This window comes from Felis catus, chromosome X, assembly GCF_018350175.1.
Source record: "Felis catus isolate Fca126 chromosome X, F.catus_Fca126_mat1.0, whole genome shotgun sequence".
Taxonomy (NCBI): Eukaryota; Metazoa; Chordata; class Mammalia; order Carnivora; family Felidae; genus Felis; species Felis catus.
In genome coordinates, this window is record NC_058386.1 from 96698613 (window position 1) to 96717433 (window position 18821).

The 18821-nt window shown below is 45.3% G+C and overlaps 1 protein-coding gene across 4 annotated transcripts in view; it reads left to right on the plus strand.

Annotated features, from left to right (window-relative positions):
• Positions 1 to 18821, plus strand: part of DOCK11 (dedicator of cytokinesis 11) — a 199805-nt gene that overhangs the window by 152312 nt on the left and 28672 nt on the right. For all 4 annotated transcript variants that reach the window (XM_023249253.2, XM_045051137.1, XM_023249251.2 and 1 more), the window contains 5 exons: positions 1003 to 1185; positions 3182 to 3295; positions 6026 to 6241; positions 6332 to 6389; positions 16993 to 17099. In XM_023249253.2, coding sequence (XP_023105021.1) covers positions 1003 to 1185; positions 3182 to 3295; positions 6026 to 6241; positions 6332 to 6389; positions 16993 to 17099 — 678 coding nt within the window. The remainder of the gene's footprint in view (positions 1 to 1002; positions 1186 to 3181; positions 3296 to 6025; positions 6242 to 6331; positions 6390 to 16992; positions 17100 to 18821) is intronic.

Genomic DNA, 18821 nt, shown 5'->3' on the forward strand with positions numbered 1-18821 from the left:
AAATCCATTGTGTGCCCTCAAAGCAACTTCCTGCTTGCTTAGACATGTAAGCATGGGAGATTGTAACAAGCCTATGTTATGATGAATAGTTTATCTTCCACAAAGCAGCCTGAATACATTTTCAAAGTAATAGCCACTTGGCTGTTTTGAAGATTGAACATAACTTTTGTACTCTCTTTCTAACGCCACAATGTATCTTACTCAACAACTATTTATGAGAAGACTCACGTGCGTATGTTTGTGGGCGTATACTTTGCCTATACCCCAGTTTGTTAAAAGATCAACTTTACTTGCTGATTAGATTCCCACTATAATTTTCTCAGCATTTGGGAGTTCGGAACATAAGGAACTCTTTAAATACACAGCAAAAGAGTAAATAATGCAGACTGTCCTTCCCATTTTCAAAGCCCAAACTGAGACCCATCAATCATTCATCATTTCAGCCATTCATTAATTTAATACGTACTATCAAGAACCTACTTATCGGGGCGCCTGGGTGACTCAGTTGGTTAAGCCTCTGACTCTTGATTTCAACCCAGGTCATGGTCCCAGGGTCATGGGATTAAGCCCCGTGTTGGGCTCCACGCCCCGCGTAGGGCCTGTTTGGGATTCTCTTCCTCTTCCCTGCTCTGCCCATCTCCCGTGCTCGCACATGCTCTCTCTCTCTCTCTCTCTTAGAAAACACAAAAATAACCCAAAAACCAAAAACAAAAGAGCCTACTTATCATCTTTTCCAGACCATCGTGAGCTCTTCTCGGATCTGTAGCATTTACAGTCTGCCCTGCACATTTGTGTCGTGACCTGTCCGCTGGCTTGAATTGTTCTATTATTAATGTGTGCCAGTCTCCGGTTCTCTGGAGCAGAGCCCTGACCTTAGTTTGGTTTTGTGTCCTCGAGGCACTCGGTACAGTTGTGAGTGAGAAGATGGAAGGCGTTGGATGGGTGAGTGATTTGGGGGGAGTGGGTTTCTGGATACTTACTTCCGTTTTTCCTGCTCTTTAGTTTCCCTCCGCCTTTTTCAAAGGAAGGGTTAACATGTGTGCCGCATTTTGCTACGAGGTTCTCAAGTGCTGCACCTCGAAGATCAGCTCAACCAGGAACGAGGCGTCCGCGCTTTTGTATCTTCTGATGAGGAACAACTTTGAGTACACCAAGAGGAAAACCTTTTTGAGGACCCATCTGCAGGTCAGTGAACACCAAAGTTCCTGTTCTCTCTTCTGTTCCCTCTTTAGCCTCTAGATCGAGGCCTGGCGATACTCGGTCCATGACGGTAGCGGTTAGCCACCTAGGTCTCCCCTGAGTGCCTGACCGTGTCGTCAGCATAGAATACACGTTGGTGTTGGACGGCCGAGGGCACAAAAGTAAAATATCGCCGTTGTTTTATGCTGACCTTACGTTGACGTGATAGTTTGGACATAATTGGGTGAAGTAAAACCTATTAAATTGCACCTATGTCTTTTTGCTTTTTAACGTGGCCACTGGACGCTTTAAAATTACGAATGTGGCTCACCTATTTCTGTTGGGCAGTGCTGCTCCAGAGTGTAGATGTGAAGAGCCCAGACTCTAGGGCGGAGTCCCGGATTCCCACTCACTGTGCGACCTTGAGCAACTGCCTGAGTCTCTCAGTGCCTGCCTCAGTTTCTTCATAGGTGAAATAGAGGCAAGTGTCTGTACCTCCCTCATAGGGTTTCATGAGGATTAAGTGAGATAAGGAAATACCACACCAAATATTGGTTGGAGAACATGACCGGTGAGAGCCCGTACGTTACGGTAACAGGTCTTTTAGTTTGTTTTTCACGTTCCAGCATGCCCAGTTTGTAAAGGATGAGAGACGGCTCAAGGTTTAGTGGAAAGCATGGGTTTTGGAAGCAGACCTACCTGGGTTTAAATCCTAGTTCGGCTACTTGCTTACCATGTGACCCTAGGCGAGTTACTCCGTCTGCCTTTAACCGTGTGCCTCATCTGTGAAACGAGGCCAACTCCAACAGGTATTGTCGTCACCCCCCTATTACGAATGGGGAAAGCGAGGCACAGAAGAGTTCCGTAGCTTCCCCACAGCCACACGGTGAATAATTGATAGAGTCAAAACTTGAAGCGAAGGCTTCCCGGGAGCGGCCATCGACACCTTAACGTGAATCATTTAGGTAATCATCCAAGGGAGCTTGAGAGATTCAAATCCCCATCAAAGGCCCTTCCGTCCACTGCTGTCTAAACTAGACAGACCCCAGCGAGAAGCCAAGAAGGGAGCCGAAGCCCTGGAGTTGGGAGTGTGGCACACGGAAATAGACCAGCGAAAGGCGGGCGAGAGGCCGTCAGAGACAGACGTCATTTGTTCCCGGCTTTGCCGGAGCTACTCCTTAGCAAAGCGTGTTTAGAGTGGGGGTCTGACCGCCCCTGTTAGCAGTTCATGATTTTGAAAACCGTTTTAGATCTAGCTGTGCTATGAGTTTGGAACAGCCGTTCACCTCTAAACCAAGAAACGTCCCAATAACGTTTGTCACTGGGACCTTTGGAGCTGCTCTTATACTAGAAGAATTTAAACCCCTCACGTATGAAGAAACTCGATTATGATGGAACTGTGAGGCATTTTAAAAAAATCTTTTTAAGTGTATTTATTCTAAGAGAGAGGGCAAGCAGGGGAGAGGCAGAGAGAGAGAGAGAGAGAGAGAGAGAGAGAGAGAGAGACAGGAAGAGAGAGCATCCCAAGCAGGCTCCGTGCTGTCAGCACAAAGCCCAAGGCAGGGCTCGATCTCACAAACCGTGAGAACATGACCCGAGCCAACATCAGGAGTCCCACGCTTAACCGAATGAGCCACCCAGGCACCCCGGTGAGGCATTTTTAAAAGAAGCGTTTCAGGGGCGCCCGAGTGCCTCAGTCAGGCATCCAACTTCGGCTCAGATCCTAATCTCGAGGTTCCAGCCCCACACCGGGCTCTCTGCTGTCCGCACGGAGCTCACTTCTGGTCCTCCGTCTCCCTCTCTCTCTGCCCGTCCCCTGCTCATTCTCATTCTCTCTCTCTCTCTCTCTCTCTCTCAAAAAGAAATAAACATCTAAAAATTTTTCAAACAATAGAAATAAAAGAAGTGTTTCCTACGGGTGCTTATGGGCTCATACAACGATGAGGATAAGCAGCATTTGTTCAAAAGACACTCGAAAACCAACGTGTGCTTCCTCCCACAGATCATAATTGCTGTGAGCCAGCTGATAGCCGACGTGGCACTAAGCGGAGGATCGCGATTTCAGGAATCCCTGTTCATTATCAATAATTTTGCAAACAGTGACAGACCTATGAAGGTACGTCCTCACTACAAGTAATAAACTAGCACCACATTCACTGTCAGAGAAGCTTACACTCCTGTAGTCAAACCCTCATTGGACTCACAGCTTTTTGATGGCACAGGGCGTATATAGAACGTGGCTTTCACGAGTCAAGGCTCTGTTTGGTACGGCATCCAGAGCGCCGCCCGGTACGGAACAGAGCTTCAGTATTCGTTGACTGGACGGATGAATGACTATGTTATGTATACACAGCCGTTAGAGCTAGTAGGATTGGAATTTTTTCCTGAGCTTGATTTCCACACTTGCTCAGACAAGGCATGGATTCTTTTTTGACTACCATTTGGCTATACCAATACCATTTATGGTATTGGTTAATGAAGCACTGAGTTTGAACTTCCACAAAATGTCACTGAGAGTGGCCAACAGAGGAGGAATAACGCAGAAGGAATTCACCACTTGATGGTCTTCTGAGTTTTGAGAATTATTTTTGAGCTGATTATGGCTTGCCGTGGATATGTGTGGGCAAACCCAAGGCCAAGGCTGTCGTTCTCCGGTACCAGCTGGCTGAGGCCAAGCCTAAGACCCTGACCACCGGTCGTATTCCTTACCCACATACTCAGAACCTATGCCATTGTAAAAATTCGTTTGTCTTGTTGCACGGAAAACAGGTTCTGATCTCCAGCGATGCACGTGTACAAGGGAAGAAGAATCTTTTTGTCAGTCAAGGGCTTTTCCTCCCCAGGGGATCATCGCCATTCTTGGGAAAGGTCATCCTCCAGGATAATTTAACCATATGGTGTAAAAACTGTAAGAAAAAAAAACAAAACACAGTCACAGCATACTTGATGTTTGGGACGTGTAGAATCTGTGTACCAAAAAATAATTCCCATAGGAACGTTGCTTAGACTGAAAAAAAACAAAAAACAAACAAACAAAAAAAAAACAACACTGATTAGTGCCAGCCATTCTCAGGCTGGGAAAGTTTGCTTTTCAGCCAGTTCTACTGGTTCCCCGGGAGATCAGCGTATGCTCCAACTAATCCCATGAGCACAAAAACATTTTATGCCATTTAGGATCTCACACTCTGAGAGTTTATTTTACCACTTGTGACCATCCTTAATTCTTTGTTATATAAAAGTTGTCTTAGCATCATTTTCAAAGTAAATGAGGTCTGTATTGGCTGACCTTGGTAAGAAATCTTTTGCATGACTCATTTCTGAAATGACCTCGCTTTACTCTGGTGGGGCTGTCATTACCAATAAACCCTATGACAACAAGTTATGCCTTCACCCCAGGAAATGGGACTGCTACTGGGGTATAAGAAGGAACTTGATTATATATACTTATTATTTTCGAAGGGATCAGGAAGGCACTTTGAAAAACCGTTTCCTCCACAGTTGGTTACATTCACATTGAAAAGCTCCCCAACCCCTGTATTGTCCCTTCCTCGTCTTCTCTGAATCCTACGGATAACTGTGATTACTCCATTGGGGTTAAGAGGAAGTGAGAATATGTTCTTAGTAGTGGCCAGGATAAAAAGGAAACTGTAGTTTAATGGGTTTGGAGGACAAAACAACATTTTGAGAGAGGCTATTCACTCTTTAGGGTTTTCTGTGATTCACAACCTTTTAGTTTGTGTAAGTGGAAATCGTTACGGTATTGGTGTAAGGTTTTTGCTTTAGTGTACGTGGCAGTGTTTGGATGGAAGAGTGGCTGAGATCACTAGCTCTGGAACCCGAATGTCTGGGTATAAATCCTGTCTCTACCACCTAAGCAACCGTGATGCTTTGGCCAAGCTGTTTAACTGCTGTGCGCCTCCATTTTCCTCTATAAAATGAATTACAATGGGACTTCTTTCATAGGGTTGCTGCAAAAGTTAAAACATGTAAGGCACGCCTAGACCACACGAGTACCTAGTAAGCTGTCAATTTTTAGTTACCGTTATAACTAAAATCACACAATCATGGCAAATAATTCTCCTGGCTGTCGAATTTACCGTGGACAAGTCTGCCTCCAGATCCACGCTTTTATGTATTGTGAATATACTGCCGTCAAGTTTAGAGCCTTTGAAGCCTGAGCTAATTGGACATTTTAAAAAAGAATTCATTTACACGGCTTCAGGGGTGCCTGGGTAGCTCAGTCGGTTAAGCATCCGACTCTCGATCTCGGCTCAGGTCATCACAGTTCGTGAGATTGAGCCTCATGTCGGGCTCTGTGCTGACAGTGCAGAGCCTGCTTGGGAGTCTCCGTCTCTCTGTCTCTCTCTGTCTCTGTGTCTCTCTGCCCATCCCCCACACATGCTCTCTCCCGTGGGTGCTCTCTCTCAAAATAACTAAGCGTTAAAAAAAATAAAGGTCTTTATTTTTTAATATTTATTTATTTAATTTGAGAGAGAGAGCACGAGCAAGGGAGGGGCAGAGGGAGAGAGAGAGTGAGAGGAAGAGACACTCTGAAGCAGGCTCCATGCTCGGTGCAGAGCCCGACACAGGGCTTGATCCCACAATCCTGGGATCAAGACCTGAGCCGAAATCAGGAGTTGGATGCTCCACACCGACTGAGCCACCCAGGCACCCCGGACAAAGAAAAACAACCAAAGCTCCGTAGACACATGGTATACCAAGAACTGTAATCAGGAATATAAATCATGGGATTCCCAGGATTGGATGCCAAGGCTTCGAGCACATGGGTAATATTGATAAACATGTCTTTTTTGTTTGTTTGTTTGTTTGTTTGTTTTGAAATTAGGCCACTGCTTTTCCCACAGAAGTCAAAGACTTGACCAAGAGAATCCGTACTGTCCTTATGGCCACCGCTCAGATGAAGGAGCACGAGAAGGATCCTGAAATGTTAATTGATCTCCAGTACAGCCTAGCCAAGTCCTACGCGAGCACCCCGGAGCTCAGGAAAACCTGGCTTGACAGCATGGCCAAGATTCATGTAAAAAATGGAGATTTTTCAGAGGTGACTGCTTCGGACTTTGTTCTTAAACACCACCCTGCAGAAAGCTCTGGAACGCATTCTGACCGCTCTTCCTTTGTCATCCTTTTCCAGGCCGCGATGTGTTACGTGCACGTGGCAGCTCTGGTTGCCGAGTTTCTCCATCGCAAAAGTAAGAGATCTCTGCTCCTAGAGACGGGGAGAATTTCAGTTAGCCCCGGAGTTTTTCTCTTTGTAGCTGGAATGTGATACGATTGAGCTCTGAAATATACGTTCACCTTTAGCCTCAGTTGGTGTTCAAAGAGAAGGTGTTGGAAAACTGAATTATTCACTTTGCCTTCTGCTTTCATTGAGAGTACAGGAATAAGTTAAATAGCACAGGGCCAGGCCTGATGCCCAATGTTTATTTTCCAAGACCGTCTCCCTGGAAGACTGCCACAAATTAAATTCTTCTCGGGGCTCACGAGGAGCTCTGGTGAATACAGATCGTTTGTTTTCCCCTCATCCGTCTCGACTTCAAAAATGCACACAGGTTACAGCTCCATAGCCACTTTAGTGCAACAATACTTTGGTATTAACAGGGACTCGGGGCGAGGGGGCGCCTGGGTGGCTCAGTTGGTTGGGCGTCCGACTTCGGCTCGGGTTCATGATCTCGCGATCCGTGGGCTTGAGCACCGCATCGGGCTCTGTGCTGACGGCTCAGGGCCTGGAGCCTGCTTCGGATTCTGTGTCTCTCTGCCCCTCCCCTGCTCGTGCTCTGTCTCTCTCTCAAAAATAAATACTAAAAAATTAAAAAGAAAACAATATGAAAAGGGAGTCAGGAGGCGCCTGGGTGGCTCAGTCGGTGAAGCGTCCGACTCTTGGTTTCGGCTCAGGTCATGATCTCATGGTTCGTGAGTTCAAGCCCCTCATCGGGCTCCATGCTGCCTGTGCGGAGCCTGCTTGGGATTCTCTCTCCCCCTCTCTCTGCCCCTCCCCTGCTCTTGCGTGCTCTCTCTTTCTCTCAAAATAAATGATCCTAACAAATAAAAGGGAGTCAGCGCATCGGCAAGATGGCCAAGTAAGATGCCCCTTGTTTCTGTATCCCCCCCCTCAGCAGTTTGCCATCCGTCTGCGGACAAAAGTGCCTCTGTGGGAGCTGTGGGATTCAGCACCATACAGCCAGGGACCTGGGAAGAGTCTCCCCCACCTGTGCCTCAGGCAATAGGCAGACAGACCTTGGTCCTGGACGCGGACCCTGTAGTGGCTCATGAACTGGCCCTAGCCTTTCTCAGCTGTGGTCTGAGCACACCTGGAGAGCCCCGTCTTAGATAATCATCCACAGACCAGAGGACCTTGGTGGACGTCCAGGAGGCCCGTGGCAAAGTTCCAGCATGCCGTTGGAGCAAAACAAATACAAGTTCAGATGCATCGTAGAGGGTGAAAGGAACGGTTTGACTGAACTCATGTCACCCCTTCCCCAAGGTGGCACAGCTCCGTGCCAGGAGAGACCTTCTCGCCCATGATTTCTTCTGTGGGGAACAAGTGGGAGCATGTGAGTGGGCCCCTGGCATCCGCAGCAGTATAAGGCCTGCCAAAGAGACGCATTTCTCTCTTGCCCCATCCGGGGTACCTGGCTCATGAGCCGCATGACTAGGGGCAGGAAGAGGTGGGAGTAGATCGGACTCTTAGAGGGCCTTAAAGAGACGCGGATCCTGCTAACCGCATCGCAGGCTCCATCTAGAAGCCCAAGGCACTAGGGACACATAGCTCATGGATTCCTGCCCCCACCCCCACCTAGCCCACAGGCACTTCCAGTGCTCTGTGCATCTAAACCCTGCACTCCTTTATCCTGTAGCCGGCTCCCTGTGTGTGCTCCTGATGGGTGGCTAAGAGCAAGCCTTGGCAGCCGACTAGAAGGCCATCCAGCATCTGTGGGCCACTAAGAGACCACAAGCTTGAGCTTTAGCACTTTGGCCTGGTGTGTTGCACGATGGAGAGAAGGCATACAAGCCTCGGAAATCTGCCACAAAACGGGCACCTGGGTGGTTCGGTCGGTTAGGCGTCAGACTTCGGCTCAGGTCACGATCTCATGGTTCACGAGTTCAAGCCCCGCATCGGACTCTGTGCTGACAGCTGGGAGCCTGGAGCCTGCAGCCTGCAGCCTGCTTCAGCTTCTGTCTCCCTCTCTCTGCCCTTTCCCCTTTCCCACTCTGTCTCTCTCTCTCCCTCAAAAATAAACATTAAAAAAAATCTGCCACAAAAGGGAGCAAGAAGTATGAAGCCAGTGTCGTGAAAGCCACAGACTCCGTAGCAGGGCAGATGGAAGGTGTTTCTCCCCCAAAGTCAGTCAGTAAAGGTGGTTGGAGGTGACTGCTACTTCAGATGCAAAGACAGCCATGCAAAAGACTTCAGAGAACAGGAAAAATGAAGGAAACATGGCACCACCAAAGGCTCCCAATAATCTTCCAGTAACCCAGGCCAAAGTCCTGCAGATCTGCAATGAAGAATTCAAAATAGCTGTTTTAAGGAAGCTTAATGAGCTATGATAAAACAGAGAGTTCAATGAAACCAGGAGAATAGTACAAGAACAAGAAGTTAAACGCAGATAGGAAATTAAAAAAAAAAATTCTGGCATTGAAGAATACAATGAATGAGGTGAAAAATGCAACAGCATTGCCAACAGAGTGGATCAAACAGAAGTAATCTGTGAATTGGAAGTCAGGACCTTTGAATTTGTTTCATCAGAGGAGAACAAGGACAAAAGAATGAAAAAGAGTAAAGAAGCCTCCGGGCGTGATCTTTGGGATAGCATCAAAAGAAACAATCTGTGAATTCTTTGAGTCCCAGAAGGAGAAGAGAGGGAGAAGGAGACAGAAAACTTTTATTTCAAGAAATATAACTGAGAACATCCCAAATCTGGGGAGAGATTTGGACATCCATGTTCACGAAGCTCATAGATCCCCCAAACACTCAACATAAAGAGAGCTTCTCTAAGACCCGTTATAACAAAACTATCAACAGACAAAGAACCCCAAGGCAGCAATAGGAAAGAAGTTTGTAACTGACAAGGGAACCCCCATAAGGCCACTGGTAGGTTTCTCAGCAGAGCCTTGCAGGCAAAGAGAGAGTGCGATGAAGTATTCAAAGAGCTGAAAGAATAAAACCGCCAGCCAAGAGGACTCCAGTAAAGTTGTCCTTCAGAAGTGAAGGACCGATAAAGACATTCCCAGGCAAACAAAAGCTGAGGGAGTTCATCCCCACTACACCTGCCATGCAAGAAAGGCTGAAAGGAGTTCTTCAAGCCGAAATGAAGAGATGCTAATTAATAACGTGAAAACCTGTGAAATGGATCCATAAGAATGGATAAAGAAGATGTGGCACATATACACAATATTCAGCCACAAGGAAGAAGGAAATCTGGCCAGTTTGGGCAACATGGATGGCATAGCATAGCATGGCATAGCATTATGCTAAGTGGAATGAGTCAGAAAGAGAAAGACCAACACCGTATGATCTCACTTTCATGTAGCATCTAAAAACTCGAAACCACAGAGGCAGAGCGTGGAATGGTAGTTGCCAGAGAAACCACAGAGGCAGAGCGTGGAATGGTAGTTGCCAGAGGCTAGGGGGTGGGGAAAGTGGGAAGATGTTGACGAAAGGGTACAAACTTTCAGTTAGAAGAGGAATAAATTCTGGGGATCTAATGTACAGCACAGTGATGACAGTGAATACTGTATTATATACCTGAAAGTTGCTGAGAAAGTGGATCTTAAATATTCTCATCTCCCCGCAAATGGTAATTATGTGGGGAGGGGCATTCATTTCGCAATATACACGTATCAAATCAACACACACACCTTAAACTTACACAGTGTTCTATTTCAGCTGTGTCTCAACAGAGCTGGCGGGGAGGCGAGGGAAGGAGAAACAAAAAGGGAGTCGGGGGTTTTGAAGGGCTTCAGGATCCAGCAGATCTAATTCAGGAATCTGCCTGAAAGCTTCCCTTTCCAAAGCCAGTATTGTTGACTACTATAAAACTACTCAAATAGTAAAATAGTTGAGTTAGAAACCTTCTGCTATCTATCATATAAGGGCCAAGCTATTTCCTTTACGGTAGTTAAATGAGTAACATCAGGGCAAAATGAAACCATCTTGTGGGAGCCTTATCACTCTGGTTTGATCTAGGAGAACACAGCCACGTTTTGTTTTGTTTTGAATTCCTACAGTTAACTATATAGCTTCCATTTTACATCTAAGGCTCAGTCGATTGCCTCATATAATAATACCACCCATGTGGGGAGAACCTCTTTATATGTAAAGAGTCATCCCAAGCATGGTATCATGAATAACATGTAGATTCATTTTACTTCTATTTTTTTATTATTATTTTTAATCTTTATTTATTTGAGAGTGGGGGGGCAGAGAGATAAGGAAGGAGAATCCCAACAGGCTCCACGCTGTCAGTGCAGAGTCTGACACGGGGCTCGATCTCAGGAACCATGTGTTCATGACCTGAGCCAAAATCAAGGCTCAGGCGCTCAACTGACTGAGCCACCCAGGTGGCCCTTTTTCACTTATATTTTAAATTAACACTTTCTGTTTGGTACTGAAATATTTAACAACCCATGTGTTTGAAATTGGTAGACTCTAGTGTTCTCCTTTGAGTGCCTAGACTTGGTTTTAAAATGGAAAAATAATAATTATCAAAAGAAGGCTCCATCTGAGGGTTTTTTTTCCCTACATCACCAGTCTGCCTGTGAAATTATAGTCAAAGTAAATATTGAAATTGAACATCTGCAGTTCCAAATAAACTGATACAAGAACTCAAAACACGGTAATGCATTTTTAGGTGTAGTTTTCCGACAAACGAGGGTAGTATTATCTCCTCTCTCTAATTAGAGAAATCTGCAGAAAGATTTTTATGTCCACAGAGTATCAAACTGTACCCTTTAGATGTTGAAAATTGTTAAATATGTTACAATATTTCCCTAGATTTTTTTCCCCATAGGTACAAAGACTTAAAATTAGGCAAAAATCAAGAATTATTAATCTCCATTATCAGTCCTTAAACTTTGAAAATACAAGACTGGGCAAGATAGCAACTAAAATAGAATATAAATATTGCTGTGGTTTGTTGGACATGAGTTGGGGGCAGCTAGCCTGTACACAAAACAATGCGACCTGTTCCAGTAAGTGGAAATAGTGCTTTAAAAACTTAAATAAACTCAATAAAAAATATTTGAGTATAGTTGACACACGATGGTACATTAGTTTCGAGTGTGCAACATAGTGACTCAACTTCTCGGTTTGTTATGCTGTGCTCACCATCAGGGTAGCTACCGTCAGTCACCGTACAAGCTACTGCAATGCCATCGACTGTACTCCCTGTGCTGTGCCTTTTATTCCCCTGATTATTCACTCCATAGCTGGAAGCCTGTATCTCCCACTCCCCTTACCCATTTTGCCCATCCCCCTCCCGCTGAAATATTTACTTCTTAATACCCCAAGGTGTTTAAGAGGTTATCCTTCCTATAAAGCAAAGAGTCCCTCTCTGAGTAGGAAAAGAATGTTTTGCATTTAACAAAACATGTTAACCTTTAGGAGTTCATGTATTTATTTATAGGCCCCGTTTATTTTTAAACCTGGAAAATCCTACTTGCTTAAACTAGCCAACCTTATCCTAAGGGTGGCTCAGTTGGTTAACCTCTGACTCTCGATTTCGTCTCAGGTCACGATCTCATGGCTCGTGAGTTCGAGCCCTGTGCCGGCAGCGCAGGGCCTGCTTGGGATTCTCTCTCTCTCTCCCTCCCTCTCCCTCTCCCTCTCCCTCTCCCTCTCCCTCTCCCTCTCCCTCTCCCTCTCCCTCTCCCTCTCCCTCTCCCTCTCCCTCCCTCTCCCTCTCCCTCTCCCCCTGTCTCGGCATCCCCCTCTCCCCCTGCCTTCTTTCAAAATAAATAAACTTAAAAAAAAAAAACTTAAATGGTGGCAGTAGTAAAATCCTCAGGGTGCCCCCACCCTTGGCTTTAGTCATTCAGACGATCCAAAACACCTTCTTTTGGTGATGAGTTGATTAAACTATGATAGTTATACCAATAGACCCTATTAATTGAAAACACAAGTTAAAAATTTAATCTGTTAACCTGTCTGTCATCTAGCCCGAGAACTTCATGATCTAGATAAGAGCTGGCTATTTACAGAGTAAATAAAACAAACATTTGAGTTCAGCGCTGAAAAAAAAAAAAAAGATTTTATTAGTCCTTAAGACAGACTTCACAAAAATAGTTGAGCAGTTCCACAACCCTTTGTTTTCTACTGTTAAGCATCCTTTGATAATGAAGACAAAAGGGAAGGAGAGTTAGAAAGTATTTTAAATCTTGGCCATAGCAATTGCAAAAATTTTTTCTCAAACTCCTAAGCCATTTCTCTTGAAGTCATTATGAAGCACTTCTTTTAATCAAGATGAAATGAAATACTACTTACCAGCTGACATATTGGAAACAGATGTTCTGATGAGAGTTTTTTTTTTTTAAAGAGTTTGTTCCATTGAGTGGTTGCCTAAGCAAGCAAAGGCTTGGGCCCCTGCCCCCTAGGGCTGACTACAAAACACCGGTGATGGCTTATTTCTAGATCCTTCTTTTTTCATGTTTCAAGCACTGGACTGAACGGGAAAGGGGGAGGAGGTGTGCAGTTTTCCCTGCCCCCACCCTTCTTTCAGTCAGCCAAAGCCCTTGCTCTTCCTCCCGGAGAGACCTTAAGGATACCCTTCTCTTCCTTTGACCTAAGTTCCCTCTAAGTGGTGATACTTACTGGGTGTTGGGTACTCTCACCCCCACGGATCTAAAAAGAAAAAAGGTCTCAATGTCCCTATTTCGGTTCTATCTGAGAACACCTCCCTTCCCCCTCCCCCCCCCCCCCCCCCCCCCCCGCCTGCCCCAAGTATTCTAGATCTCATTCTTTGGAGGCGAGACTTGATGTACCTCTTCCTGAGAGAGGGCACAACTGTTCTGACCCGGGAAAGACAAGAGTCAGGTGTCTGCGTCCTTCCACCACCACTGGGCATCCAAGGCTCAGCAAAGCTTCGGTCCTAGAGGCCCCCCTCCCCCCCCCCCCCCCCCCCCCCCCCCGCCAACAACCCAGAAAAAGGAATTTCCTTTCCCATAGAGTCTGTTCCTTTCATTCCTTATAGGGTAATGTTGCTCCCTTTCCCAAGTCTTTTTACCCAGGATCTGATAGCTTAAGTTCCACAGGCTTTTTATTTCCTGACTCCTTGCCAATCACAGCCCTCCCCGCCTTTTGCCTCCCCTCCCCCTTCAGGACTTTTAACCTCTTATCCTTCTTCTGACTAGCAGTCTTATTTTACCAAGGGTTGAACTGCCTCCCCACCCTCCAAACGCCTCCCGGCTTTTATTTTTTCCTGGGACACTTGTGCTCAAGGTAATGGTCTGTCCTTGGACAGTGTGCATCTTGCTTTCCCTAGGACAGCAGTCAGGACTACAGAAGCTATAGCTTTGAAGGGCAAGGTCAGGAATCCAGGTCATATACCAGAAAGATTGACAGCAGACCCTTGAAGACCACCTTATATAATGCTACAGAGCGCCATGGGAGATCCCCAAAATGCGTGCCTCCCTCTATTGGGATATATACACTGGCCACTTCCAGATTCAGTAGCTGGTTTCATCTAAAAATCTTTCGAAGGGCACCTCGGTGGCCAACCTCGGCTCAGGTCACGATCTCGCCGTTCACAAGTTTGAGCCCCACGTTGGGCTCTGTGCTGACAGCTCAGAGCCTGAAGCCTGCTTCGGATTCTGTGTCGCCCTCTCTCTCTGCCCTCCCCGCTCGTACTCCGTCTCTTCTCTCTCAAAAATAAACATTAAGGGGCGCCTGGGTGGCTCAGTCGGTTGAGCGTCCGACTTCAGCTCAGGTCACGATCTCGCGGTTCGTGAGTTCGAGCCCCGCGTCAGGCTCTGGGCTGATGGCTCGGAGCCTGGAGCCTGCTTCCGATTCTGTGTCTCCCTCTCTCTCTGCCCCTCCCCCATTCATGCTCTGTCTCTCTCTGTCTCAAAAATAAATAAACATTAAAAAAAATTTTTTTTTTTAATAAACAAAAAAAAACTCTAAAAGTCTTTCTAGGGCTAAGGGCAATCAGAAATTTCCCCAAGCATTTTAAAGACCCTCACGACGAAAAGGGTCCTTATGTCATTGGATAGTTTGGTGGGTGCTAATAACTTATGCAAACAAGGGGGATATATTCTCCTCTAGGTGGAGATACGTCATTAGGCATAGGACTCCAGATAACACGCTTACCACGTATAGTGGACTCTGAAGCTAACAATCCATGAAGCAGACAACAAACTCCAAAGTGGGCATTGACCTGTCAGTTTATGAGAAGAAACATGATTTTCCCTCCTTATACTTAAAATACATACTTGAGGGGCGCCTGAGTGGCTCAGGCAGTTAAGCGTCCAACCTCGGCTCAGGTCATGATCTCGTGGTTCATGAGTTCGAGCCCTGCATCAGGTGCTGTGCTGACAGCCCGGAGCCTGCTCCGGATTCTGTGTCTCCTTCTGTCTGTCTCTCAAAAATAATAAACATTAAAAATAAAATAAAATATATATTTGAAATCTACTTAAAATTTACTTAAAATATCTCTCCCAAGATGCTTGAGCCTCATCTGATCTCAGGCACAGGAGTGTGCCCCTTTTTGTCCTCCCCTAAATCACAGCATTCTAGAAAAATCCTAGATTTGGGAATCACTTAAAAGTCTCAGAGCAGACAGGCATTTTTTTCCCTAGTCATGGACCGAGCTGCCAGAGGCCTTCAGGGATTGACAGTTTTTGTTGAGGACCTTTGGGGGCCCCCCTCCCTACCACCTAGCTCTTGACTTCGCAGAGTTGATCAAGTGGGACATTGTCTCCTAAATTTCAGAAAGTTCTCCTACCGCACTATTCAAAGAGTGGCCGATCTGAGAACTTTGTTACTGGGTCACAACAAGCTAAGGAGTATTATCCTGAGTAGAAATCAGCTATGTCACTGAGTGTATTTAATTTAGCAGACTTTTTTTTTTTTTCCATAGACTCAGTTGAAGAAGGAAATGATGAATTGATTTACGTTCGGGTGCAAGTTCCTTGTCTTGTTGTGGTCCAGCACTTTGAACAGAACTTGCCTCGAAGTCTATTAACAGACCATTTTAGGCATGCTTATCTTCAGAAATGAGGCGTGTTCCGCTCTGTCTTCAGTGTCTTTTATTACCTGATTTCTTTCAACAAAAATGGCCCTGAAGGCCATTGGGTCAAAGTAAATCTCATTTTCATTTCTTTTTTTTTTTTTAATTTTTTAAGTGTATTTATTTATTTCGAGAGAGGGGGAGTGCGAGCCGGGTAGGGACAGAGAGAGAACAGGGAGAGAATCTGCCTAATGCTTATTTGATAACTCACGCTCTATCAAGCATGTTACAAGATGATGTGTGTGTGCAGCCTTCATTTAGACCGGGGAGCTGGCAAAACCCCAGCCCTGATACCTGACCTTTCTTTCTGCCAGAATTCTGAGAAATCTCTTAAACACGGGGAAGCCTGACTCTCTTAAACCTTCCTTCTTCTTTTCCCAAGAGTGTTTGGACACATGCACAGAATGTGTAGGGCAACCACAAAGCCTGCCTTCTATACCTGAACTCTTGCTTGACGGCAAACATTTGGTCCACGATCCCACAGCAGCTGTTCCCAGCTTCAGCTCACTTGCTACTTCCCAGGGGTCCAGCTGTAGACTCACTGTACCAGCTGGCCACAATTGGCCAACCTTGGAAAAGCTCATTTATTTATTGGTAACTTCGGTTGTTAAGAATTCATGCAACACTCCTTAGGTGCTGGGTTCCGTCCCACACACTTTGCACTTCCTTAAATTCTCGCAAAGTAGGTATTCTCTCCATCTTGTAGCCGATGAAGCTTTTTACAGTTCTAGAGAGAGAAGCCTGTCTAAAATCACGCCGTTAGTGATAGAACCGAGGCAATCTAACTCTGAAAGCGTGCTGATTCTCCCAGGGCCTGTCCCCTTTCTCCAAGGACGCTTCAGTCCTGCCACATGTTTTCTCTGCCTCTCTTACAAGTCCTAGGCTAGGCTTCCTCCAGCCACCCAACCCACTTCCTTTTTCCAGTTCTTCAGGAAAATTAGAAACTACAAACGGTTACCAAAGCACATTCCCTGGCTGCCTGAAAAGTACATGCCCTTTTTGGTTAGGTGACAGACCAGAAAGAAACACACAGGATCAAAGCGGTCAGTTACACTAGGAAACATTTACTATACTAGCCACTGAGGATGATGCATGGTCAGAGAATGAACCTGACTTGTTAGTAGTAACTTGAGCTCGCTTTTTGGGAAAAAGACTGGTAGAATGTGTCATAGATGGGAGTAATTTGCAAAATTCTTTACAAGCTGAAAATTGCCACTAATGGCTTTGACCGGCACAAAAATATCTGTGTTTGTTTTTCAGGGTGAGCAGTCCACGTAAGGCTGTTCTTCACAAAGCACTTTTTAAAAAATAAATTTACTGGGGCGCCTGGGTGGCTCAGTCGGTTGAGCATCTGACTTAGGCTCAGGTCATGATCTCACGGCTCGTGGGTTCCAGCCCCGCACTGGGCTCTTTGCTGACAGCACGGAGCCTGGAGCCTGCTTCAAATTGTGTCTCCCTCTCTCTCTTTCCCTCCCCCACTCATGCTCGGTCTCTCAAATGAATGAATGAATGAATGAATGAATGAATGAATGAATGAATGAATTTACTTCACTTCTTTCTATGCATGCAGAATTATTCCCGAGTGGATGTTCAGCCTTCAAGAAAATAACTCCCAATATAGATGAAGAAGGAGCAATGAAAGAAGATGCTGGAATGATGGATGTCCATTACAGTGAGGTAAGATTCCAGGGCCTGCAATGCCAGTTATATAAGTTTAACTTCTTAAAATTTATATTAAAAAATTATTACAGCTAACTTAATTTGGAAGGTAACCAAGGGCTGATGAACTGTAAGCATTACAACTGCCCAGGGCAGAGATGTCCCTATTTGGAATGTGGAGCCTGGCCTCTGGAGCGGTTCCTGTTGTCTGGTTTTAGAGAGGCAGTATTTATCATCTTCAAATTACCATCCCAGTAACCAGATCAGGGTCCACATACTTTGGAAAAATCTCCATAAAAAATAGAGTTAACGATGCAACAGCTGAGCAGTATCCGCAGAAAAGTAGTTTCTAAACTGGAAAATTTCTGCCGTCAACTTCTTATGGGTAGCAGAACAGCTTTAGTTGTCAATCAATGAATACGTATTGACTTAGGAACAAGGCTCTGGGCTTGGTGATATAGGAGCTGTAAAATAATTACATACGGCTAATCCCTGACCTCCAATATCAACCTGAACAGCTAATATACCTACATGGAAATGGGTAAAAAAAAAAAAAAAAAAAAAAGAAGACTATGCCATTTGAATAATGGCCTCAGTGTGCTCCATGTAAAGTCAAAGGTGAGAGAGATGCCTTTGAGCTGAAGTAAAACAGAGGAGGTATGATCAGAGAGGGGTGGAGAAAGAGGACACTCTGGAGGCAGTCTAACAGAGGAGGATAGTAGCAGGGACCAAAGTTCAGAGGTGGGAGGGGCACCTGGGTGGCTCAGTCTGTTAAGTGTCTTGACTTCGGCTCAGGTCATGATCTCGCAGTCTGTGAGTTCAAGCCCGGTCTCCGGCTCTGTGTTGACAGTTCAGAGCCTGGAGCCTGCTTCAGATTCTGTCTCCTTCTCTCTCTGCTCCTCCCCTACTCAGCCTCTCTCTCTCTCTCCCTCTCTCTCTCTCTCTCTCTCTCTCTCTGTCTCTCAAAAATAAATAAACATTGGGGCGCCTGGGTGGCGCAGTCGGTTAAGCATCCGACTTCAGCCAGGTCACGATCTCGCGGTCCGTGAGTTCGAGCCCTGCGTCGGGCCCTGGGCTGATGGCTCAGAGCCTGGAGCCTGTTTCCCATTCTGTGTCTCCCTCTCTCTCTGCCCCTCCCCTGTTCATGCTCTGTCTCTCTCTGTCCTAAAAATAAACGTTGAAAAAAAAATTAAAAAAAAAATAAATAAAAATAAATAAATAAACATTAAAAAAAAAGGAAGAAAGAAATAGCCTTGATCCTGACTCTTTTTAATACTCTCAAGGAGACGGGTAACATTTCTTATCAGTCAAGAACTCCGATCTGTTTTGTATGTAAACACATTTGTTGGAACTCTTTTGTGTTCTACAGTAAAAATTTATATATTTTATTTGATGTATACAGATAGAATCCTGTTCCAAAAGAGCCTTTGTATATTTCAGCTTAGGTAAGAGGGCTTCCTCCTCATGCCCTCACCAGTGGAAAAATAACCAACACTGATTTGTGAGTTTTATTGAAAAGTACAAACGTTTGTCTATTTAGTGCCTGTATTTAAACGCATGAATGAAACCAATAATAGTGAAACTTAATTTGTTTCTCAAATGACTTTTCTGACCTTTGATTTTCAATAGTTTGTAAAGATATAATTAGCATACAGTCAAATGCACATTTCTAAATGAACAGTTTGATGAACTTTGACACTTGTATGCACCCATGTAACTTCCCATCAGAAACAAGAAAGA